At 37.1% G+C, this 27,775-nt stretch overlaps 1 protein-coding gene across 4 annotated transcripts; it reads right to left on the minus strand.

Moving 5' to 3' along the window:
- Positions 1-2,513: 2,513 nt before the first annotated feature.
- On the minus strand, positions 2,514-23,024 carry cops5 (COP9 signalosome subunit 5). 4 transcript variants are annotated; one of them, XM_028803593.2, is made up of 9 exons: positions 22,943-23,024; positions 22,439-22,627; positions 17,796-18,030; positions 16,980-17,108; positions 15,185-15,250; positions 12,870-12,955; positions 12,626-12,737; positions 8,553-8,701; positions 2,514-2,914 (listed from the first exon to the last, which is right to left on the minus strand). In XM_028803593.2, the coding sequence occupies exons 2-9, from the start codon at positions 22,573-22,575 to the stop codon at positions 2,824-2,826; spliced, it is 1,005 nt and encodes a 334-aa protein (XP_028659426.1). In that variant the 5' UTR covers positions 22,576-22,627; positions 22,943-23,024; the 3' UTR covers positions 2,514-2,823. The 4 variants fall into 4 exon arrangements, with proteins under 4 accessions (XP_028659426.1, XP_028659427.1, XP_051785135.1 ...); XM_028803594.2 differs by lacking the exon at positions 22,943-23,024 and adding an exon at positions 22,754-22,931; XM_051929175.1 differs by lacking the exon at positions 22,943-23,024 and adding an exon at positions 22,717-22,734.
- Between the last annotated feature and the right edge of the window lie 4,751 nt (positions 23,025-27,775).

Genomic DNA, 27,775 nt, shown 5'->3' on the forward strand with positions numbered 1-27,775 from the left:
TGACTGTATTTTTTAAGGAAGGATATTGGCTCAGGACAAATATGAAAACAGAATGACTCAACAAAAAGTGAGACTGTGGAAGATTGTGGGTTCGCTTCCCGGTTCCCTTCCTGTGTGGATAGCGCTTTGAGTACTGAGAAAAGCGCTATATAAATGTAATGAATTATTATTAATTATTATTATGAATGGGATCAAGTGTAACCGACGAAGCTTGATCTGGTTGACCAACAACGTTGTGCAGAAGCCCACATCTACAAGATGAATGCCTTCCTCAGACAAGACTGATGGATTATGCTGTCCGTTGTTGCTGTACATTTGGATATCAGTTATGGATCTACACATGCCACAGTGCATGATGACTTGGGAAATAACAAAGTTTGCACAAGATTGGCACCAAACCCAGTTGCTGAGCTGCAAAAGCCAACATCCTTCAGTGAATTTCAGCAGGTTTCACTCCCACTACCCAAAGAAATATCAGTTCAACAATGGTGTAATCCCATAGAAGAGCATCCATGTTCATTTGACCTCAACTTCAGCTAACCTACTGGCAGAGTGTGTGCCTTGTGCGTGTTCAAAATACCTATAAGCCATTGCAAACATATTATTTTGCATCACCTTCTATCCATAATTACTGCATAATTTTCCTATTGCCTTTACTTTTTGATTTACCTTCATGTATGTTTTTAATACTTTATTTTGTATGCCAGTTTTAACAGAAATGAGACCATTGCTCCGGTCTCACTTCTGATGCAGAAGTTGCCTCTGTCGTGATAAAAATGTGTAGAAAAGAAGAATAAGGTGTATGAATCATGTTTTGTGAAAAAAAAATAGTAACAGCAGGACAAAAATACTGAAGGATTAAAAACTGCTTTTGGTGATTATTTGAATAAAGCTTTCATTTATCAGTGGATAAAACATTCAAGATAGCTCAAATGTAATCAAACATGACTCATGTTCAGGACAATCTTCAGCATTATGCAATGGTAAAATGGTTGCTAAGGTGAAAGAAAAAATTTGAAAGGATCAATGATTATGCATCTAAGAAATTTCTGCCAAAGTGTAAACATGTCTGACAATAATGACTGAAAACCTTTTCATACAGACAATGTTTGTTCCATAACTGTGAACTGAACTGAACTGATGAAAACTGTCCCCAGTGATCTAAAAAGTCAACCCTAATGTCATCTTCTGGGCCCAGAAGTTATAATGAATCCAAAAAGGACACTCCAACCAACCAGAACATTATAAACAAAAAATTTCACATTACAGTAATAAATGCAGTCTAAGAACTTTTTGACTGTCTAGTATATTTTATGCATACAAAATATACACTAATAAACTAACAAAAATAAAATCCTAATTGCTTCACTAGGGCATTCAAACACAAGAAGCCACCAGGACAGCCTCTCTACATTTTAGCAAAGACTCCAAACGTGTCTAGAACTGCAGTTTAAGTATGTTACACCAATAACTAACTCATGAAAAATTACATTATTAGGCATTTGGATGTTGGTGGTGAAAAATATTATTTTAGGTGCTTGACCGGCGTCTCCCACACAGGATTAGGGCAACAATGTTGTGTGGTTCATTTCATTGTCATGTTCTTTAACCCTGGGTCGAGTGGTGGCTCTTAGGCTAGGGATCTGCGCCGACAATGAGACGGTTGCTGGTTGTAATCCTGTAAATGCCAGAAGTGATTCCATGCGGTTGGACTCTCGAGCAAGACCCTTAACTAACCTGTAATTGCTCCGTCCCAGGTATGATGGTTACCTGCATCCAGCTCTACAAGCAGGTCCTTCTGTATATACCTTATATGACTAAGGTACACACACATAAAATACAGTTTACTTCTCTTAGCTTCACAAATTCCAAAAGGTTTGCAGTGATCACTGGAGAATTTGCAACATACATTAAAGTCAATACTTGCAAATTGTAATTTATCACATATTTTACTAAAGGTTATTGAACAAAACTTTACATGACTAGCAATCCATGGTATAAAGTGAGTAAGGTTTACTTCTGATTAAACCAAGCAATTCCTAATTTGTAATAAAAGGGATAAAAGGTTTTGTGAGCCAACCAGATTGTTTTGAATAATACTGTATTTATATACATTAATTTATTTTGCAATACTCCTGTAGGTTGTTGCAGCACTTATCATTACATGTTATAGTGGTTATTGAGGAATTTTTAATATTGGATTATGACTTACATTTTGTTTCTCTTCAAAGTAAATGAATTTATATGATTCCAAAGTGTGTGTTTCGGTTCCTTAAGAATGACTATTTCCTGCATTCATTTTTCCTTGTCTCCACTATTTACAGAATTATACATCAGCTGCCTATTCGTCACTATGATGAGCAGTGCACCTTTGTCTGAATGTAAACCAAAACATCTACCACCCAACACTCAAAACTTAAGAAGAGGAAGATCCATTTTACAGGGCAACATCTAAGAACAAAAGAATGAAGGTAAATGAATATGAATAGTTAATTAAACACGCGTAAGCACTCTGATTTTTAGATTTTTATTCAAGACCTTTAATTTCTGAACTATCTGAGATGGCCCAAAATGTCTCATTATCAACAGGATTTATTTATAAAAAAACTATTTTACAGCAGTTAGCTGAAGTATATGTCTAAGCACAAACTTAAAATGTGGTGTAGTAGCAAGAATTAAACAGTACAATAATATTAATTCCAGCCTTAAGGATCTTCCTTGCTGTAGAAACCTTGGGATGTTGTATTAAATTAAGCCTAAAACACTATCTTTAGCAGAAAAAGCTGATGTTTTCCAGCCCGTCCAGCTGTTCATTTCACAATATTAGGTAGATGACGTATTAATTTGATTGAAGAGTTTATCCTTGATAACCTGAGACATCAATCCATGGATAGCTTCTATGGTGGTCTTGCAGCTACAAACAAAAGGTAAAGCGAATGTCAAATATCATATTTAAGAAATGGAACAGTTCAATAAAAGACGTTATCAAAAGTGCTGTACTTAATGGATATTTTGTTTCTCATAATAAGACTGTTGAATGAATCAATATGCTTTGTAAAAATGAAAGGCTATTATTTGTTGGCCTGCTACCAAACTGGCTTTTTCTCTTTACTGTATTTTGTTACACTGTATTTCATGCTATATACAAATGAAATATAATCTTAATATTAATAACCATCCAGCAATTATGCAGTCTGGCCTGTACATACAATTATATTTTATAGCATCTTAAACATCTGCTTTGCTCATATGAAACTTTTGAAATGTATTCAAAACACAACAAATTGTATGATAATCAATAATTTAATTCATTTGAAATAACTTAATCTGGGATTTTGTTTCTAATTTGTTATGTACTTTTAAATTAAAAAAAACTTACTGGCTACAAATTTTTGATTTTCTAAAATTAAATCAATATCTATAGTCTAGCTGAATGTTGCTCTTAGAAACAGACCCAATGTAGCCACTTCCACACCAAAAATGCTAAATTAATCCTAGTAATGAAATTCTCAGACTGCTCAGTAACACTAATGTACACTACCAAGTAATAGCAAACATATGTTAGCAACATGGAAGTGCAGACTTTTTCATAACAACCTGGTCAAACAATGACATCTAAACAGATGTCACATCAGAAAGATCTGCTTTTTAATACATAGTGAAAACATAAAATACTGAAATGAAGTCAGGAACTGCTTTCTTTTAATAATTTCAATTTAATCAGAAGTGCCATCACATGCCATCAGTTCTGCTTGCAGTGATAATTTACCAGTTATGGAAGAGAGCTGACAAAGCAGACACAAACCACAAATAAATGAAACGTGACAATTAATTAATTGATGAATTCACTGAACCTGTTAATCAAATTCAGTGTCGTGAGGAGACAGAGCCTATCTTGCCAGTACTGGGTACAAAGCAGGAGCCATCACTGGGTGGGTATCCACTGCACTGCAAGGCATACTCAAGTTCTCACATCTGCACTTACTCATGTCGGGCCAACTTATGAGTCACCAATCAACTTGCCACAAATATATTTTCAGATGGAGGAGGAAACAGGAGCACCCAACGGAAAACTCCATGAAAACACAGGGAGAACATGATAACTGCACAGACAGTCATTAGGCCAGGATTTGAATCCCATCTCCCACTGCTTCAATGCTGCAGTGCTGACAACTCTTCTGCTCATGTGATTGCTAATATGTTTAGATTTTATATTCTGTGATCATGATATTTTTTTCTGTTTTAGTTTTTTGAATGCAACCATTAAAAAAAGTTCAGCACAGATCTCCCTATCCTTGTTAAGTAACACAGATTGTCAAAATACAGTGGGTGTACTGTGCGTATGCATATGCAGGGTTTGTTATCCTCTTAAAAAGGAGGCTACTGTCACTAGATACCTTTCTGGTTCCTGTTAAAAGTGCACAGTCCCTCAGGTCACACTGTTTCCTGTACCATACTCAACTGGGAAAAATGGCACATACAGACTGGGGGCATGCCCTTAGTGTTTCAGGTTTTTGTATTTTTAAAAAGTGAAACCAGTGGTCCTCCTGTTGCAAGTATTGTTCTTGTTCATTTATACCAGTATGTCTGCAAATTAATAATTCAATACGTGTGCCACTGCTGTAAAAGCAGTCAATATTTTTGACACTAAAAAATATAATCTATGTATACTGATGCATGGAAAAGTTTTGAGAGTACAGGATAAATATTTTCTACCTGTGCAATCATTCTATTACCCACTATCAAGTTCAGAGTTGTAGAAGTCAGTGTCTATCACAACAGCATTTGCCACAAAGAAGAAACCCTGTGGACAGGGTGCCAGTCCATCGGACAGCACACTCACACATGTACAATAATTCACTCATACAGAGTAAATCTGGAACGACCAATTACCCTAACACACAGTTGACAAAAAACATAACATTTGGGTTCTGTGTAGGAATTATCCTGCTTTGACTGCACAGTTTTTAGTGCTAAAGAAATTTGACTTCTAGACTTTTGGAGAACTCACAGCCCATATCTGAATGCTAATTTTAGATACTTGTCTTTTTGTAAGAAATAATTAGGAGAGAAAATAACTGCGTATAAAGCTGGAGCCATTAGTGGGATGGATTTAAAGTAGACTGTCTACTGCTACTTAAATATCCATGACAAGTAAAGAACTTTCTCTCAGATCTTTCTGTTGCTATATCCTCATCTAATAAGAAGGCAAAAAACAGTGCTTAATTTATATGCCTAACTTCCATATAAAGACGCATTCATACACATACATTCAGCCACACACATCACCTTTTGAAATATACTAACTGAATTGTATTTTCCACATTTCAAATTTAGAAGTATTTAAGCACTGTTTTAGTTTCTTAGTCACTCTAGTGTAGCTTTGGCTTTGTGCCTCAGTTCATTGAGATGATGACAGATGCATATCCTTCCCAGCATTTCTGTTGTCAAGCTGACAGCATCAGGTTTTCCTTAACAATTTTTTTAATGTACTTTGCTGCATTTATATTTTATTCTAATAGCCGTTGTTCTTAACGATAAGAAATATCCCCATACCATGATGTTGCCTCCATCACACATTACAAAAGGGTTGCTGTACAGAGTTTTTGACAAATGTAACCCTTTGCATTTAGGTCAAAATGTTCCAATTTACATTTCTTAAACTAGAAGCACTTTATCTACTAGTATATTGTGGGATCTTATGACTGACATTTTGCTTAAATATGTAACTTTCTTTAACCAGACCTCTACATTGTTATCTATCCATTATCTACCTTTTTCGATTGAACACCATAAAATAGCCTCTTAACAGATGAACTATGGATGAAAAGCTTGGCTTACTTTTCTATTTGAGATTTCCCTGGTAAGGAAGACAGACATTTTAAGATAAGTTGATTATATTCGCTAATAATGGCTCTGAAAGTGTCAAAAAGCTCACAATGATCAGCACTGCAAATATTCACTTTACTCTGTACATGCAACAATAATGACGCTACAAACCTGTAAAAAACTTTCCCTGGTGTGAAAGGCGTGGAACAGCTCATTATCCAAAGCATAGCACATCATCTGTAAAACACAGTGGAGGCAGTGTGATGGCTTGGGCGTGCATGGCTGCCACTGGCACTGGGACACTAGTGTTTATTGATGATGTGACACAGGACAGAAGCAGCTGAATGAATTCTGAGGTGTTCAGAGACATACTGTCTGCTCAAATCCAGCTAAATGCAGTCAAATTGATTGGGCGGCGTTTCATGATACAGATGGACAATGACCAAAAACGTACAGCCAAAGCAACCCAGGAGTTTATTAAAGCAAAGAAGTGGAAAATTCTTGAATGGCCAAGTCAGTCACCTGATCTTAACCCAATTGAGCATGCATTTCACTTGTTGAAGACTAAACTTCAGACAGAAAGGCCCACAAACAAACAGCAACTGAAAGCCGCTGCAGTAAAGGCCTGGCAGAGCATTAAAAAGGAGGAAACCCAGCATCTGGTGATGTCCATGAGTTCAAGACTTCAGGCTGTCATTGTCAGCAAAGGGTTTTCAACCAAGTATTAGAAATGAACATTTTATTTCCAGTTATTTAATTTGTCCAATTACTTTTGAGCCCCTGAAATGAAGGGATTGTGTTAAAAAATGCTTTAGTTGCCTCACATTTTTATGCAGTTGTTTTGTTCACCCCACTGAATTAAAGCTGAAAGTCTGCACTTCAACTGCATCTGAGTTGTTTCATTTAAAATTCATTGTGGTAATGTACAGAACCAAAATTAGAAAAGAGTTGTCTCTGTCCAAATATTTATGGACCTAACTGTATAATATAATATAATATAATATAATATAATATAATATAATATAATATAATATAAGTAAACTATATTGTAAGTTTCCATGCAAAAAAAATAGCTTACTGCGTTTTTGGGCAAATATTTGCTCTCTTTGGAACCACACTACTTTCAAACAACATTTCATTTAAAGATGTGGCGAGATATTTTTTTTTAATACAAAATGGTTGCTCATATGGACCCTGTAGTAAAGAGCATACTTGGAAATAACTTTGCAAATATATAATTTATTTGAAATTCAATAATGGAGTACTAAAATACTGTATTTCATTTAGTATTCTGAAAGGAAGGTGGTAAAGATAAGCTGCACTGCCATCTTCTGGTACACAAAACCAAAGCACACACTATGATGAAACAGGACAAGAAATGAAAAAAATTACAGTATATACAAGCAGATGAGTCCAGAAAGGTGTTTAATGTAGCGATTTTGTATGCTGGCTCTGTATTTGGCAGGTAAATGAAAAAATATTAGATATTAATAAAGCTCATTTTAACATTATTTTCTTTGTTCAGAAAAAAATATTCTGTTGCAATTCTTTAAAAAAAAATGTACACCACAAAAACTTGGTAATTTTCACATGCTAGGTTATTTAGCTAGCATCAGAGGTTATAAATTATATATTTCTTAATTATGTGCATTTTTGTGTCTTAAGTAGGGAGTCTTATGTACCTTGTCTTTCAATTTCAATGGTATCAACTTTAATATATTTATCTGACTGTGCTTATGCTTTGTTCATACAATTGAAACATTAAAATTTATTTTTTTATTGTTAATTGCAGTTAGTTTACTCCCTGAAAGAGTTTTCCCACAGGCCTGTTCACTGATCTCGATTGTTCCTTCTGCCAGGTGAGCAACACAAGTATTTTTTGCATGTTTTGGGATTGCCCCCAAGTCTTGGCTTCGTGGTCATCTATTTTTAATTTTTTTAGATTGCTTTTTCACATTAACATCCTTTCACTTCCTCAAATTTTTCTCTTACTGGACTTCTCATCTTTCACACTTCTGTCCAGCAGAGGCTGGTTTGTCTAACCACAATAGACTGCAAAGATATCCTTAGCTATTTGCTGGAAATCTATTTCTGTGTACAGTACATTGCATCTTGGCAAGCCTCCTCTTTCAGTCTTACTCTCCTAGAACTCCCAGTGGCGGTGATCAATGAGTCATCTGCTTCATGCATTACAAAATGGCCTGCTCTAGTGGAAATTCAGTGGAGCTGGACTGGCCAATGGTTTCCATCATTCCCCTCCCTCCTGCTTCTTAATCCCTGCCTCAGTGGAGTCTGGCATTTTGGCTGCTAGGTTCTAGTGTGGCATTTTTCTTTTTTCCTTTTTAAACAAGCAAATTTTGTGGTGGGGTAGCATTTTTACAGTTATTACGGTCTTTACAATTGTTTGAAAACTGTTTGTGTTATTTAAACATCAACACATATTTGAATATATTTTGATTTCAAAGAGTGCCAACCACTTCTATTTGAGCCAATATTTTTCTAGTAAAAACTATTATAGGTCCACATTTTAAATCCTTCAGGCTAGAAGTGTTTCAGAGTTCAGAAATTTTCAGATTCTGAACTAGGGGTGTAATGTGATGTAAATGTGCACCGTCTGATTATAGGACATTCAAGATTAAATACCTTTTAAACTGAATACATGTATGGATTTTTTTCCTTAATTTCAATTTACACTGCTTGTTTTGCATTTAGCTTGTTCTCACCTGTCTCTTGTTGCCTTCGCTAGCTTGTCTTCAGACTTCCTATCATGAGTGTCTAGGCCTAACATAAAGCTGCCCCGTCCAAGTTGTGCTTCAGATTGCTCCAGCTTCTCTGACAAGTCAAATACTTGCCCTGTAGTGTAATCAGAGTTCTAGAAGAGGAACAAGAATGAGAAACAGTCAACATGACCTGAGCGTATCTTACAATCCCTACATATGTTTACTGAAAAATATTAAACACCATTAAAATATACAGAATAAGTCTAAAATATGGTTGATGGATTGAAAATGAAGTATCATTTTAAATTATTACTTGTCTGACCATACCCTAATGGGCTCTGAAAAATCTTTTTACATCTCTCTGTAATAATTAAGGTTTTAATTTTTACCATTCTTGCAATACACTAGGAGGTATGTGTGGCTGCTGTAAGAAATTTTTTTGTTTAAAAGTGGGTCAGTCATTAATTTTAAATGTTAATTACAATTTTTGTACTTTTAATACTATAATTTATTACATTCATATATTTTCTAAGCAAGCTACTTCAATTACAGGTTCTTGTAACTTCCACCACAAGGCAGGAACTACCTCTGGATAGGACAATATGTGTACATTCTTAATGGATACAGTCAGCATTTTTCAACAATTAAGATATACATTATGTTTTTATGCGAAGCGGAGTTCTTAAGTGAAGGATTTTTATAAATGTAAACAATACCATGCTGTTTCCTGCAGTTTAAAATGGGTCTACAGGCAAACATTAAAAAAAAAAGTCTTAAATTATACCAAATACATTTATTTCCAGGCCAAGAATGTTCTCAAGTATTCATCCACGCCTTGAGATTGCACATATTATAAAACAGCATATTCACATTTTGTGAATGAAGTACCAATCATTTAGTACTACTACTACTACTACGATACTATTTTTTAGTGAGGCAAATTTTACTTAAAATCAATTTCACATAAAATAAAACTAAATCGTAAAATACAAACATTAAAATGGAAGGCATGAATAAATTAAGATAAGCCATAATAAGCTTGTATTTTTGTTTCATGCTTTATAATTATTCAAGTCCAACAGAACACTACAAAAATGTATTTCCATTTTACATCTTCTGCAAATGAGGAGAAAAGTTTGGAAAATGTAATTATGGATGGCCTGAAATTCTAAAACAACAATAATGTGTACTAGAAAGGTTGGTCCTAAATGTAATTGTGTAATGGGTATTAGGAAAATGCCGATTTATAATGAAACAAAGTTCTACAGCCCTACACTTTCTACCCTTTCTTTATACCCACTTTATCCAGATGAATACTTGTAAGAAAATGCAAAGTAATTCTTTGAGGCATTTAAACAAACATCATCACTGCCACATTTTCTGCACTACAATTCTGGCCATAATTATTACAGATGTATTGCTGTAAACAAATTTTTCAGGTGTTTATTGTTTGTGTAAGATACTGTTGAATTTTGGCCGCTGTCTAGTGTGTGTGTGGGTTTGGTGAAATTAAAAATGCATTTGTGTGTGTAGGTTGAGGTAAAGTTTATACTACTCAATTTAAACTGCACATTATATGTATTGCTGCCTAACAGTCTAAATCACAGCAATGACATATGAATGTGTATGCTTCAAAAAAAGTGTGTGAAGCAGAGATATGGGAATTATTAAAATGAGTGAGGAAAAAAAATCAAATCAAATGGGGACCTATGTAAAACTGTTGTCAGATATATGAAGAGTACATACATATTAATCTGTTCCATAAAAATGAAAGTTACCCTATATTTAAATAAAATACTCTAATACTAATTTTGACTACTTGAAGTTTTTATTGCTGCCAGAAGAGCAGATTGGCAATTCTTTTGTATTTGCAAAGTTTGCTTCAGAACACCCATGTATCTTTCTTCTCCTTTAAAAACAGATACACACTCATCTTTTCTTTTAGCTCACTGCTTTTCACTTTTTCATTTACACTGAAAATTGTAACTTTAACTTCTAATTCAACAAAAATGATGAAAACATTTAGGTTTCATGCATCAAACACTTAATGTTTGAATCTCTATCAGAAAAAAAGTCTACCTTTATAATATTACCTACATCAGGCTTTCCCTTTATCATTTTACTTAACACAATTGGCAACATTTTTAATGTTATGCAGGCACTTGAGTCACATTTACCTCAAAGCTGTCAAATTGTATATTAGGGGTGATGCTAAAATATCCCTGTCAAAACAATTGTTACATTCCTAAAAAGATAAAATTACTATACACAATTATTGGCACCCCTGGTAAAGATGTGTTCTTAGGCTTCTAATAAATTCTTTTTTTCCCCAAAAAATGTATAGGCTCACAATACAAAAAAGAGAAAAATCCAACCTTTAACTGAAGTACATTTATTCACTGGGGGAAAAAAAAACACATTAAGAAATACATTTTTTACATGAAAAATCATGTGTGCCACAATTATTGGCACCCCTGCTGTTAATATTTCGTACAACCCCCTTTTGCCAACAAGACAGCACTTAATCTTCTCCTATAACATTTCATAAGGTTGGAGAATACAGAGACAGGGATTTTTGACCATTCCTCTTTGCAAAATCTTTCTAGATCGTCCAGAATCCTGGGTCCTCTCATATGCACTCTCCTCTTCAGCTCACCCCACAGGTTTTCAATGGGGTTGAGGTCTGGGGACTGACATGGCCATGGAAGGAGCTTGATTTTGTGTCTTCTGAGCCATTTTTGTGTAGATTTTGTCATATGTTTAGGGTCATTATCCTGCTGGAACATCCAATGACGACCCATCTTCAGCTTTCTGGCAGAGGTCACCAGGTTTTGATTTAAAATGCCCTGGTATTTCAAGGAGTTCATGATGCCATGCACCCTAACAAGGTTCCCAGGGCCTTTGGAAGAGAAACAGACCCACAACATCACAGATCCTCCACCATACTTTACAGAGGGCATGAGGTGCTTTTCCACATACTCATTCTTGGATTCACGTCGGACCCACTTAGAATGTTTGTTACCAAAATGCTCAATTTTAGTCTCATCTGACCAAAGCACATGGTCCTAGTTGAAGCCCTAGTACCGCTTAGCAAATTCAGACGTTTATGTTTGTGATTGTAGGTGAGAAAAGGCTTTTTCCTTGCATGTCTCCCAAACAGCTTGTTGGCATGGAGATAGCGTCTTATGGTTGTAATGGAGACTTTGTGACCCCCCAAGATACCACTCTTTGGTGCAGTTCTCCAACAGTGAGCTTTGGAGAATTTTTTCTTCTCTTACCATCCTCCTCACTGTGGGTGGTGGCAAGATAAACTTGGGTCCTCGTCCAGCCTTGTTTGTCACTGTTCCCGTTGTTTTACACTTCTTTATTATTCCTCTGACTGTAGATACAGGCAGGTTTAGGTGAGTAGCTATTTTCTTGTAGCCATTACCTGACTTATGAAGGCCAGCACACATCTGCCTTACTTCAATGGTATGTTCTCTTGTCTTTCCCATGTTGAGGAGTGACTAAGAGCAATTGGATTCTGTGTCACGTCATATTTATACCTCAGGGACACAGGAAGTAATTACTAATTAAAAGTTCCAATTTACTCTGATCAACTTTAAAAACTAAACTAGAAATTACAAAAATGCTTCAATTACATTTATTTTATAGGAATTGTTAGGGGTGCCAATAATTGTGGCACACATGATTTCATGTAAAAAAAATGTATTTCTTAATGTGGGATTTTTTCCCCTCAATTAATAAATGTACTTCAATTAAAGGTTGGATTTTTCTCTTTTTTTTTGTGTTGTGAGCCTATATATTTTGGGGGAAAAAAAGAAATTATTAGAAGCCTAAGAACACATCTTAACCAGGGGTGCCAATAATTGTGGAGGACGCTGTATATGGCTGGCCGTTTTAGTACATTAAATATTGTTATTTTACCTTGGCCAATGCCACAAGAAATCTGAAGAGACTATTCTGTTAAAACACATTCAAATTACAAAAATGTAAATACAATAAACACTGCAGCAATTTCTCACTTACAAGCTACAGGCTTGTAGTAACCTCCAAATACAGAAAAAAATACTTACAGTTAGCAAACTTGAGGAGCTAAGAGTATTCACCCAATATTTATTCCACAAAAGTTCTAGGAGCTTACGATCAAGTGAAGACTTGAAATATGACACTTCCAAGGCATAATACCTGATAGTCCCCATTAGGAACAAAAAAAAAATACATCAGTATGATTAACATTCTTACATACACATAACACTGGCAAATAAGGAACAACATGAAAAAGCAACAGACTATACTGTAAAATAATCAGTCACTTACTGTTTGCAGTGCACCCCAAAATCTTCTATCTTATTGAGGGGAATAGTCTGATATTCTGAAGGACCTTCATCTGGAGGTTTATAGCCCTAAAAGAATCAATAGTTTAAATTACATTTCTTACAGAATAGTATGCAAGAATGAATGTACTGTATATCAGCAAAGTAGCCGACAAGGCAAACAGCAATATCAGATTTTGTTATTAAATCAAAGATATTTTTGATAAGTGTTGTGTACATATCACTTTACATAGGAGCACAAAGTATTGGACAAACTATACATAAACAGGTAAATGTACACTTTTTTAAACCAGCCACCTATTCTGTATTCTACATGATTCTTCAGTAGACAAGTACACACATGAGCTTTAAAAACAGATAAACCTGGATACATCTCATGGTTTGTAACTCGTATTAGTAATGCTCACACTGATTTAAAAATACAGCCAAGACATTACGAAGGTTGCAAATGGCTATTACTGCATGAAATTACTATTTTTTTTATTTCTAATTTACATATAATTGCAAAGTCCCATTTCCAGTAGCCATTCCTTCAGTGTCCAAATGGTAAATGTAATTAATAATGTTTAAATGCTGATTGGTTAATAGAGAAACCTTCAATTGTGTTAGCACAGCTGAAACATGTTTTTCTGTTTCAGTAACGTAAACAAGTTGTTTTCCTTGGGTTGCAAGATACTGGCAATCCTAAAGTTCAATTCTGGGTTCACAATTGGACAAAATGAAGCACCTTACTCAAGAAATATGTCAATCTTTTATTATTTTGCAAAACATGTTATTCCATGTGACAGACTTCCCCAGAAACAGAAGATTTCATACAAAGATGTCCACTGCAACTTTGACATAAGAGGACAAAGCAGATCTAACTAGAACAGACAAAGAAGGAAAAGGCCCAGATGCACAACTACATAACAGGCTAAGTACATAAGGGTCTGTAGTTTGGGAAACAAATGCCCTGCACATTCTCAGGTGGTGGTTTACTTACTTGGTACATGCCAAACACAGGTGTAATGAGGTAATGAGCAACAGTAAAAATAAAAGCGTTAGAATGATCAAAAAAAAAAAAACTCACAGCTACTGGTGGATTTTTGGGTGATTCAAAACTTTTACCCATTTCACCTTTTCTTTATGTTTGCCAGTTTCAGATATGTTTTTTTCTATGGAACTCTGCTTCTAAAGAAAGCATCCCAAAGGTGTCTTGTCACTGTTGCAGATGACATTGGTATTTGGCGTGTACTACTGAACACTAGTGGACATCCAACATTATATAAGTGGAATTTGCATTTAAAATTAATATATAATGAAATGGAAAGTTAGGGAAGCACTTTATTTTATCAGCATATAAAGAAATAGTAATACTGTGAGTAGTAATTGTTATATTTAATTCAATTTCCATACTAATCATGCTAAGACATCTCCAGTAATTCATTCATACTTTAGGGGAAAGTCAGTGTGAGGACACATGCCTAGAGCCAAGGTTATGTTTTTGTATTGAAGTTTAATTAACACAAAGCCAATATTATTTCATTTTTATTCTGTCTACATACAAAGTATATTCAATTTTTCAAAATACCAAGTTTATTGCATGGTGAAGTAAATTAAAAGGTCCTAAACTACAAGGATAGCATTCAAAAGAGTTTACAGTTTCACTTTGTTCTTACTTTCGTGGCAGTGAGCAGACAAGTTAGCCTCATCACCAGAGGGATACAGACCACAAGTATATGAAAAAAAATAAATAATGGGTTTGCGAAGAAGTAGAAGTAGTGATGGCAACTCAGACGCTTGTGAAAAGGTTCACTCCAATATGCCGTCTCGTTAAGGGAAACATGATTCACAAAAGGTGGTCAAAAATAAAGTACCCTTCAAAAATAAGGAAAGAGATCATGATGCAATAAATCCAGGTGTTTAAGAAAATACGGTATCATCATGTTCCCTTGCTTGAATGAAGTACGTAAATCAAATTAATGGAGGATTAGAAGGTTAATTCACTTTGTCAAAAAAAAGCTCTTTGATCTCCTCTTACTTACATGGCCGCAGAGAGAGTGCGAAACAATGAGATATTAGGGCCCTTCTAAAAATACAGGGCATAAGAGACGGGCACACAAATAGTACTGTATTTGTTGTCCATTAAATGACAGTGGCACAAGTCACAGTTATAATATAAAAAGTTCTTATGGATATCACTAAGATTTTAAAATGCTAGTGCACCAGCTATTACATATATTAAGAAGTAACTTAATAAATAAAGAGTCACATGTTAAATAAATGTAAAGAACAAGACCAAAAAGCAAATCTCATTACCTTTGGATATGTTCTAAATGCCCCAAGGTTCACTTTTCCAGCTGATATGGTCCTTGTTGGATCAATCTTAAAAAATAAACAGTGTTATATTATTCTCATCGGTGAAATAATGCAGATGGTAAAAACAAAAAGTAGCCGTTTTAGATTATTGATGATAATAATAATTTCCTCTTGTCTCAGAATATTTTTTACAAGTTTACCTGAAATCTGACTCTGAACTTATTTCCAGATTTCAGTTTAATGGTGAAGGCAGGAGGTTTTTGTTAATTTAGTTACCAATAGTTAATGAAAAAATTAGCACGTGAGAGACAAAGAAAATAATGAGATATGCTCAAGAAAAAGAAGCACTGAATTGCTAAGTTTTTCTGGATTCCCACATACTTCAGGCCTAAACTTGTTAGGTGCTTTCCTTCCTGCTTTGCTAACAAAATTGCTAAAGACAGACAGGCAATTGTAATTGTTATTTCTGTATATTCCTACTGTCCACATAGACCCCACTCACTTCTTGTAGCTTTATCCAAGTGTACACTGCCGCAATCCAATAAATTAAGGTTGTTCTCTTTTTATACTGTATGAACTTTCTAGTTCACCGTTAAAACCATGCAACATGCAAGAAACATTTTCTTAAAGAATAATTTAGGTATTTTTCAAGTACAAGTTATTTCTTCACAAAAATAGCATATATGCATTTGCCATGTGAAAGTGTACTAAAGTGCTTTTTTTTTAAATTTAATTTAAGAAGAACATTGCCTGTCTTTGTGTTTTGTAATGGAAGCCATGAGGCATAGGGCACCAATGGAAAATAAAAGCCCCAAACTTACAGAATTACAGAATATGCCCACTTTTAAGCAGCAAACGTTCTGATATAAGAAAAAACATGCCTTCTGTGCTTCTGATGCATGTTTGTATCAACAAAATGGGATCTGGAAATAATCATTTTGTCACATATCCATAATACTATTTTTCCTGAGGTAAAGTAGCCTTCGTGAGAGGAGTTCTCCCATAAATATGGAAGCAAATCAAGACAATATCAAGCATATGGCAGAAAACTTTTTGTGTGACTGTGTCTTTTGAGAGGAAACCACGCTCCAGGTGAAAGGCTGTTGTGGAGGAATATGAACGCTGAAGAGTTAGTCTTCTTGAATATGGCCGAATCTCATAATATTCATGTTATTTTATTTGAAAATATAATTTATAAGCTATTTTGCAATATGTGCATAATCTGAAGATGCTTGATGAATGCTCAACAACGTTCTTGGCATGAAAAATGGACATATTCGTTAGGTTATTTTAGCAGTGTGCTATGGCTTCCATTGTAAAATGCCAGTACAAAAAGCTTGTTGTTCTTATTTATTTATTTATTTATTTTTAAATGTATAGAAAACACTTAACCACATAAATTGTTGCATGGTAAATGCATATACACCATATTAGTGAGGAAATAACTGACTTGGAAAATACTGAACTTATCCTTTAACTTATTACATGTTTATTCATTTTAAATATCACAGATAGACTGCACTATTGGTACACTGTATTTCAAGTATGTGTCCCCACTTCAAAAAATCACTGTACATAATCAGTTAAATTTATACAAATACTAAAATAAGGTGTATAATCTAACTATACATTATAAAAAAACTAAGTGGTAGTGATGAGTGAAAACTTAACCATGTTATGATTACATAGGATCATTACATATGACTTTGTGTAAGGCAACCTAGATTAAAAAGTAAGTGTAATATAAATTAACAATTCAGAAGCAGCTTCAGTTATAAAAAATCACCATACTTACAACAACTGCAACAAAGGGCTCCTGAAACTGCTGATTAAGCATCTGCGTGCTAACATCAATCCCTGAGAGCCAGCAGCCATAGCCAGGGTGACTATGATACCACCCAATGGCATTTTCAAGGCGCCCTACCTTTATTTAAAAACATAAATAAATGTTAGAAAAAAACAGTCTTGCATCTTCTCTACAATTCAGTCTGTATATGTTTATCTTACAAACTATCTATGTATTAATATAATAATCTTGTATGCTCCAGCACAAAGACTGATGTTATGTGCAGAATTTCAGGGATTAACATTCTTATTAACAAATTGTTGCCTTGCTTTTAAGTTTTAAAGAAAAGCAACATACAGTATACATATGTATGAGTACAAAAATGTGTTCTAAAGAAGAGCAGTTAAATTACAAGCACTTCTATGGTCTGATGTGTTTCAATGTATGGTTATTCAGACCATAGTAGTAATGAATTGAACACATAACTCTACTTAGAATTAGCAGCCGGAGAGTGTCAGTCTACAACAGGATCTCTCTCTTCTGAGAGATTCACTGATACAAGGAGAAAATGTCCTGAAACCCTTTACCAGCTGTATACTTTAAAATTGCTTTCTAACATTTACAAAGATTTTCCATAAAGAAGAAATGTAATAAGAAAAACATCATACTATTTCTGCTATATGCAGCCTAGATCTACTAATAAGACAGCAAGATATTTTTTGGTCTCTGTGGCAGTAAAATCAGGGCATATATGTGCAAAACCATAGGACATTCCAGATGATTGTTATACCAAGGTAAAATATGCAAAAAGTAAGAGTAACACACCTGTTTCGCATTTTCTATATATGCTGCCATATACTCGTAAGCTGCTGCCTGGGCATTGACTCGAGTCTCTGTTCCTTCCACTGGTAGGGCAAAGCTGTCCATAATTATCATAGTTTCCCCATCCACCTTGCCCAGCATGAGTCCCATCACTTCAAGGTTGCCACCTGATCTAGCGTGCATCACCATCTTCAGAAGGGCTAGCGCAGAGATCTTGCAGTATTTGAAGTAGTGGTGGCTTTAGTAAAAAAGAAATCACCATTATACATTTTCACTAACTGCTATACAAAAGTAGGAAATCTGCTATCAAATTAATGTACCCTGCTTGAATCTGGGAGGCATAACCTAAATAATCGGAGTTCCTATCAAAAGCTAATCCACATACATAATTTGGATTGTTGCATCTGTGATTGTGATTCATTGGTCCGCATTGCCGGCAGTAAGTCGAACCCGTTTCCAGTGAGAGTTGGACTCCGCCAGGGCTGCCCTTTGTCACCGATTCTGTTCATAACTTTTATGGACAGAATTTCTAGGCGCAGCCAGGGTGTTGAGGGGGTCCGGTTTGGTGGGCTCAGGATTGGGTCACTGCTTTTTGCAGATGATGTTGTCCTGTTTGCTTCATCAGGCCGTGATCTTCAGCTCTCTCTGGATCGGTTCGCAGCCGAGTGTGAAGCGGCTGGGATGAGAATCAGCACCTCCAAATCCGAGACCATGGTCCTCAACCGGAAAAGGGTGGAGTGCCCTCTCAGGGTTGGTAGCGAGATCCTGCCCCAAGTGGAGGAGTTCAAGTATCTCGGGGTCTTGTTCACGAGTGAGGGAAGAATGGAGCGTGAGATCGACAGGCGGATCGGTGCGGCATCCGCAGTAATGCGGGCGTTGCATCGGTCTGTCGTGGTGAAAAAGGAGCTGAGCCACAAGGCGAAGCTCTCAATTTACCAGTCGATCTATGTACCTACCCTCACCTATGGTCATGAGCTATGGGTAGTGACCGAAAGAACGAGATCGCGAATACAAGCGGCTGAAATGAGTTTCCTCCGCAGGGTGTCTGGGCTTTCCCTTAAAGATAGGGTGAGAAGCTCAGTCATCCGGGAGGGGCTCAGAGTAGAGCCGCTGCTCCTCCGCATCAAGAGGAGTCAGATGAGGTGGCTCGGGCATCTGATCAGGATGCCTCCTGGACGCCTCCCTGGTGAGGTGTTCCAGGCACGTCCAACCGGGAGGAGGCCCCGGGGAAGACCCAGGACACGCTGGAGGGACTATGTCTCTCGACTGGCCTGGGAACGACTTGGGATTCTCCCGGAAGAGCTAGAAGAAGTGGCCGGGGAGAGGGAAGTCTGGGCATCTCTGCTCAAGCTGCTGCCCCCGCGACCCGACCTCGGATAAGCGGGAGACAATGGATGGATGGATGGATGGCATCTGTGAGTTACCCGCCCTTATGGATATATTCATTATTTCAAACAGAAGGTGACAACAATGTCATATGGAATACGTTACTGAAAATTAATGAAGGTACTCTTTCTTTCCTTATCACAGAATACATTATTTAAACCTTTTGTGACCTAATATTATTAAAAATTAGAAATTTCCAGGGAGGGTTTGAAGAAGAGCAAACGAACGCTATCAAAAAATTCACAAGAGCAGTACACAGCAGACTGTGTCTCTGTATGTTAGACTGCCTTATAAATGTAAATCACTGTTTCCTTATACACAGATGTAGGGGCCATCAAAGTGAGTGAACGCAGAGGACTAAGGACATTATCTAGAAGTACAATGCTGAAATAACAAGAGCTAAAAACACAAAACTGCAAAAGTGGAAGAGTACATATCAAAGAATTAAAGGAGCTTCACCAATCATAGCATACCAGTTACAGTGCCCTCCATAATGTTTGGGACAAAGACATGTTTTTCCTTCATTATCACACCACTAAGATATCCAAAATGTGGCTGGTGCACTCACTCATGGATAGTCAGGACAGACAGAAAGACAGCAAGCACTTAATTTGCCCCAAGGAGGAAATGTAGCACCATTAGTCACTAGATGACAATGGCTTTTTCAAGGAAAGCCAATGGAATAGAGATTTGATTGTGTTTTTGCTATAATTTTTGATGGGCATCTGTTTCCTTGTAAATACACTTATTTCCAATAAAAATTAATTTACATTTCCTATAGTTGAAGGTTAAATATGCGCAGTCATTTGCGACTATGAAATGGATTTTGATTGAAAATTACTAGAAGTAGCTAGCATTGTGCAGGCACATTTATATAACGGGCTAAGGCAGGGGTAGGCAACGTCGGTCCTGGAGTGCCACAGTATGTGCAGGTTTTTGTTCCAACCCAGTTCCTTAACAAGAACTCAATTATTGCTGATGAAGCACATATTGCTTAAGTGACATTTTGATGCTTCATTTTAGTGGTCTCGCTTGTTAAGGTTCTCCAACCTTAATTGCTTATTTCAATCTTAAACTGCTGCATTCATTTCCTCCCACAGTCCAAAGACATGCAGGTTAGGTGGATTGGCGATTCTAAATTGGCCCTAGTGTGTGCTTGGTGTGTGGGTGTGTTTGTGTGTGTCCTGCGGTGGGTTGGCACCCTGCCCAGGATTGTTTCCTGCCTTGTGCCCTGTGTTGGCTGGGATTGGCTCCAGCAGACCCCCGTGACCCTGTGTTCGGATTCAGCGGGTTGGAAAATGGATGGATGGATGGATGCTGCATTCAGTGTTTTAATTGCTCCTTATTAGCAATAAGATGTAAAAGACAAAGCAGCCAGCAGTTCTCCAGCTAGCTTTTTTCCAATTACATCTGTGTGTGTTCATCATGCACTGTTTGATTTAATAAAACACTTAATAGAAAAATGTGACAGACTGAAAATGATCTGTTTTAGGCTTCATATCATTTGGATGATATCCTTGGAAAGGAAAAAAATCTACGATATAAGAGCCTTACATTGCACAGACTAACAAGCCATAAAATTAAATAAGGTCTGAGATTGGCAATGATTGGTTTCTAATTAAGCAATTGGGTTGGAATGAAAACCTGTAGCCACTGCGGCTCACCAGGACCGACGTTGCCTACCCCTGGGCTAAGGTAAGAAAACAAATGTGTGGTTTTTTTTTTAAAGTCCTTTTTTCCCCCATCTACACTTCCTCTCTCATAATTATCAATTTTTCTACTCTCCTGACAAAATAATTTGGTTTTTTGTGTAGATGTCAGGGTAAAATAAGGTGCAAATATTAAATGTCAGTTCTCACCAAGACAAATTATTTAAAGAACAAAAAAATACAGCATATGAATCTACTCCAGGCCAAATAACATTTTGTTGATTTTTTTATTCAGTACAGTTATATGCACAATGAGAAGAATCCCTAAACTAGTCATCTAATTAAATGAGACTGTCAGTTAACTGTAAAAACTGACATCAAATTAAGAAACTGGCTGCACAAAAACGTGACATCCCTTGGGAAATCGAGGAAAATGAAAAACATGCCCAGCCTTGCTATAAAGGTATAACAGCAAAGCTGCATAAAGTAGAACATATTTAATGAAAATCAGTGGTGGAAGACAAAAATTAAAAACAAAAATCACTTATTACAGCAATATATAAAGTATCTATCTTTAAATAGACTTTCATTTGAGGGCGTTAATCCTCCTGTATAGTGTGTGTGTGTGTGTATATATATATATATATATATATATATATATATATATATATACACACACACATACACACAAGATTGATAGATATACATACACATGTGTACATATACATAAACACACACACACACTCCAAATGAGAGTTAAAAAGTGAATATGTAATGTGCAGAACTTAAATATGAGATCAGCAGAAGAGTGATTTCCACGCAATCCCTTTCCATTCCATCCTGTTAAATTTACACATCAATCACCCCTTTCTAACGTCTTCCCAACATGAAGAAGTTAAAGAAATGGCCAGTGTAGGAAGCATTGAGGGAGAAGCTTCGAAACCATTCGTTTCTTGCCTAATCCAATTTTTGGTCGGAGGGTTCCTGAGCTTCTCAGCAACAGTAGGTTCAATTCAGAACCAACCCTGGACAGGGTGCCAGGTACCTAGGGCACACAGAATTTGACAAGGCTAAATTAGATTTTTTTTGACCTCTGGAGGATGAGTGATGAAAACCCAAGAGGGCACCCGAAGTTTACAAAACCTACACTGACACGAGACAGCGAGCCAGTGACGTACAGCTTCAAAGCCCAGGTGTCGAGGTGTGTATCTCTGGTGTGCTGTGACTGGCACTGGTAGCTCTCCGCTATAGGAAACTGGAATGAAATCCTGACCCGTGTGGAGTTTGTACGTTCTCCTTGTCCTTTATTTTTGTCTCCTCCACGGCTCCGTGCGATCGTGAATTTGACTAAACGCGTTCGAAAGTGAATGAATACGAAGTAGCTTTGTGATAACATGAATGTGTGTAAAACATAAGCTGCTCACTTGGTCTGTCTATCGTACTGTTACATATGATGAAGGGTTAATAACACACAGTGTCAAACGTCAACGGCAACAGTCCCCTGCTCTTTGGCAATACAAGTCAAAAATCAAATGACTAAGCCTGTTTCGTTTCACACAGCCTATCTTGTAAGTATAAGACCCTTCCGATACGCAGGCTGTCGTTACTTACTCCTTTGTCCAAGGTTTCGCTGCCAAGATTTCTTGCTGTTGTTTCTTGTCATATTTGTAAATTTCATCAATACTCTGAACTTCCTGCATGTTATTAGTGAGCTCCCAAGTCTTCTGGGCCATGCCGGCACCGGCCATTGCACACACAATGCCTCTTTGGCTTTATTAGAACGACACAGCCTGTCGGCGCCTATGTACAGAAGAAAGAAGATCGGCTGGAATTATAAGAATTCTTCTCTCTATTTGGTAAGAAAATCACTAAATCGTTAACACTCTCACTCAGCGTACAACATCTCAGCCATTACTTGGCACCTACCAAGTAAAATAAAACTGGGGGTGGAACTAAAGCCAAAGATACGGTCGCGCTTTTTTTCCCCCAAATCCCTCGAAGACACATTCGTTAAATATCTATCGTTGGCATTACTTTTTTAAAGAAATAAATATATTATGTTATTAGGAAAATGTGAATACAGTTTATAGATTTGTATTTCTTAATGGTACCGACCTTCCACGATAACTGCGCCGTAGACGGGCGCGCGCCCTCTTATGGGAGGATGTGGACACTGCGCGCCGTTAAGTGACAAGTTTTCGGAAAGCGGACTGGCGAGCCGCCGCAGTCGGTGTTATAATCAATTCGGTCTCCTCTTGCGAAAACGCAATTCAAATTCAAAAATGTGTTATTTTCACAGTCAGCTCTTTTTCAGAAATCAACACGCAAGCACCAGTATTCACTGTTAAAACAACTAGTTTTTACAACATCTGTAACTGGATGATATTGGGGGCTCGGGTTGAAATGAAAGCTGACTGGTTAAAATTACCGCGCGCTTAACGAGTGAACTGCGACTGTGTGAACTGATAAAATATCTAATACCTGTATAATATAATCAGTCGCAATAAATTCATGCAAGCGTTTTAATTTGATTTTAATCACACAAAAACATTTAAAATTCCATTTTGAAATAATTTGTGAAGAAATCTCAAATCGTATTCCAGCATAATAATAATCACCATCCATTATCCCACCCGCTATATCCTAACTACAAGGGGTCTTGTGCACTGAAGAATGGCAAAGAAGAAACTGTAGAACAAATTAGCCAAGATCAGCTTAACTTAGGTAAGCATTTTCGTAATATCTCTAGATGCATACAAGTTTATTTTCTTCAGAATCTTCATAGACAGGAATTTTGTTTATACACTTACATTTGCTAATTTGGCTTAGCTTTTTGTACTTTTCAACATAAACACTAATATCCTAAACCTAAAACATGATTTCCATAGAGATATGTATTATATACTCTACCAATACTATAACATTTAATATTTGTAATATCTGATGTGTGTTAGGTAACATAAAATTAAACTATATTAAAATAATTCCAGGCCTCTCATATTATATAACTTATTCTTGGAGATGATACCAAATGTCACTGAAACATTATATATACACACGTAGTTATTTTGTTTCAGTGACATTTATATATATGGACAGAGTATGCAGTCCATCCATCCATCCATTATCCAACCCGCTATATCCTAACTACAGGGTCACGGGGTCTGCTGGAGCCAATCCCAGCCAACACAGGGTGCAAGGCAGGAAACAAACTCTGTGCAGGGCACTGGCCCACCGCAGGGCACACACACCCACACACCAAGCACACACTAGGGACAATTTAGAATCACTAATGCACCTAACCTGCATGTCTTTGGACTGTGGGAGGAAACCGGAGTACCCTGAGGAAACCCATGTAGACACGGGGAGAACATGCAAACTCCACACAGGGAGGACCCGGTAAACAAACCCAGGTCTCCTAACTAGAGTATGCAGTGCTCATAAAAATGAAGGGAACACTTAGTCATCCCAATCTAACACCAAGCCAATTAAGCTTCTGGGATATCAGTCTGTTCAGTTAGGCAGCATAAGGGATTGTGAATCAACTTTACCTGCTTTGATGCAAATTAAAGTGACAGCAGGTGCACTGGAGAGGTAGTAACAGCAAGACAACCCCCAAAAAGGGAATGGTTTTACAGGTGATGACCGCAGACAATTGCTCTCTCCTTATCCTTCCTGACTGACTTATTCTTCTTGAGGTTTTGCATTTTGCCAGTGTCCTTGTCACTCCTGTCAGCATGAGGCAGTACCTGCAAATGATTCAGGTTGAGCAAACATTCCAGATCCTCCAAGATGGCACGTCCATATGCACTGTCGCAAGGTTTGGGGTGTCTCCCAGCACAGTCTCACAGAGCAGGGAGAAAATACCAGGAGACAGGCCCCCATTACACAAGGACAGCTGGACAGGGCCAAAGAAGGTTGTCAACCCAGCAGTAGAACCAGCTTCTGCTCCTTTGTACAAGGAGGAACAGGAGGAGCACTGCCAGAGATCTACAGAATGACGCCCAGCTGGCTACTGGTGTGCATATTTCTGAACAAACTGTCAGAAACAGACTCCATGAGTGTGGCCTGGGTGCCCAACATCCTCTAATGGGACCTGTGCTCATAGCCCATCATCATGCATCACCACAGAATACCACAATTGACAGCTCCACCACTGGTGCCCTGTTCTCTTCACAGATGAGAGCAGGTTCTCACTGAGCATATGTGACAGACGTTAAAGAGTATGGAGACGACATGATGTATGTTAGAAAACTGTAACATCACACAACATGACTGGTTTGACGATGGGTCTGTGATGGTCTGGGAAGGCATACCTTGGAGGTTTACACAGTCCTCCACATGCTAGGCAATGGTACCTAGGGTGAAATTCTCAGAGCCATTGTCAGACCTTACACTGGTGCAGTGGGCCCTGGGTTCCTCCTGGTACAGGACAAAGCCTGACCTAATATGGCCAGAGTGTGTAGGCAGTTCCTGAGTGACAGAGGCATTGACGCCACTGACTGGCCCACACATTCCCCAGACCTGAATCTAATTGAGAACCTGTGGGGCATTATATTTTGGTGCATCCAAAGCCGTTAAGTAGCAACACAGAGTGTCTAGGAGCTCACTGATGCCCTGATCCAGGTCATGTTATAAATAAATTGTATCATTTTGTTTACTGCAACATGTGCCTTTGGGTTATTTGTAGATAAAACAGTCTATTACAATGCTGAACCACAACAGGGAAAGTGAAAGTATTTCATGTAGGCTACACCGGTTTATGAATCTCATTCATAAATTGTCCAGATCTCTTCATATTTCAGGTGTCCCACCTGGAAAGTGAAACAGAGATCCCTTACTCAATCTGAATTCTTTTGGCATTCATGGGTGGCCACCTTGTTAATTGATTTAATTAATTACTGGCATTGCCAAAGGCAAAACTGACATTCATTGGTGGCCACCTTGTTAATTGATTTAATTAATTACTGGCATTGCCAAAGGCAAAACTGATAATTATTTAACCGAGTGATTAATACAGCATTTTCCAACAATACACTAAATGGTGGCACCCATGATTTCAACAAAAATACAAAATGGCAGCAGAGCAACATCATAAATAAGACGACAAAAAAGTAACACCTTTCCTGTGAAACTAAAATAAAAAATAACTGCAGAAATTTTTCAGTAGACTCAAAAAAAAAACCTAAATCATAACACCTTGTGGAAAGCCGGTCTAAGTGTATGGGAGTAATAACCAACAATGACGGTCAAGATCCATGAGGTAACAAAAATAATTTTAACAAGTAGTTTGATGCAAAGCAAGAGCATATATGATGACGGGCAGACAGGTACAACTGAAATGGTAGATGGATAGCCAGCCTTAGTGTTGGCAGCAGCTGGTGCAAGGACACTAGTTGGCCTCCTACCTCTTACTCTCTCCCAAATACAATGAACCATCAGTTTTCTGATCTGCAAATATTATACATGTTAAGGGAAGCTGACTATTATTTGCATAGGCAGACCTAAGTGTATTATTATTTTATAAGCAACCATATCTCACCAACTATGGAAAAACCTAGTATGTAATATCTTTCAAATTTTCAGCAAATTGAGAAAATGATGTCACCCATATAATTATCAATCTCTCGATTTCATTTTTCTTGAGCTTCATGTACACAATATTGTTTTTTTCACGAATCCATAACACCTTCCATTTAAAACACACAGTCGCAGCATTTAAATCACATGATTATAATCCGAAGTTTTCATTTGTAGGTGGTCTTTCCTCATTGGTTGGTGGAGTTGCTAGGTTTTTGTCTTGTAGTACTGTATGTAAAATACTGTGTACTTACTAGCTTCTTCCATCATGCTATGACCGGAATGAAGACATATTTGGCCATCACCACTACCTTATAACATCAAGAAAGACCTGGGGCCTCATATATAAACGGTGCGTATGCACAGAAATGTTGCGTACAAACGTTTCCACGCTCAAATCGCGATGTATAAAATCTAAACTTGGCATAAAGCCACACACATTTCCACAGTACCTCATACCCTGGCGTACGCAATTTCTCCGCTCGGTTTTGCAGACTGGTGGCACCCAGTGTCAAAGCAGTGCTACTGTTCCTGTGTGGTCACCCTTTCTTTCTTAGATCCACATTCCTGACGCGGCTTTATAAATACACTGAAATTAACTGCATATTGTTTATTAGTGTAATGCATCTGATTGTAATTAACCTGCAGCAATGTAATGGTCCAGGGAATAGCCATAGTATTCCAAATACCATAACTGCTTTAGCGTTGTTACTCTCAATGCATCTTCTTCTTCTTTCAGCTGCTCCCGTTAAGGGTTGCCACAGCGGATCATCTTTTTTCATATTACTCTCACTGCACCACTCAGAGTATTTATATCACTGTATCTGAGTGGGGAATCACAGCAGCAGCTAATTGGAACGAGAAATATCGGTATATAGCATGAAGCAGACGCTGCCTGAGCCACGGCAAAACGTTTCAGAGACTTTCCTGTACGGACTTCACAGTTTAGAAAAGTTTCATCCCAAGAACTATAAACGCACTCAATCAGTCCATCAAGTGCTCCTTGTAGAACTGTTTGGACTTATAAGTACAATTACCTCACTGTAAAGTTGCACTACAGTTATAATATTGCACAACCTGCGCCACTTTATAAAGCGCGTATTTACATATGATGACGATATCATTTTTAAGATGAAATGCAGCAAAATATGTTGATTATATTATACAGATAAAACTTTAACTTCATTTAAATAATCTGTATTGTTAATAATTAAACATGTGAGGACACGGTGCCGCAGCGCTAGCTAGTTCAGTAATTGTTCCTGCATTGCGTTGTATTCTTGCTGGTGCTGACACGACACTGGAAGGATAGATGGATAGAATAATTAAACATGTACTACGAAGATATTTCAATGTTCCTTAAAAGTT

Source organism: Erpetoichthys calabaricus, chromosome 6, assembly GCF_900747795.2.
Source record: "Erpetoichthys calabaricus chromosome 6, fErpCal1.3, whole genome shotgun sequence".
In the NCBI taxonomy this organism is placed as follows: Eukaryota; Metazoa; Chordata; class Cladistia; order Polypteriformes; family Polypteridae; genus Erpetoichthys; species Erpetoichthys calabaricus.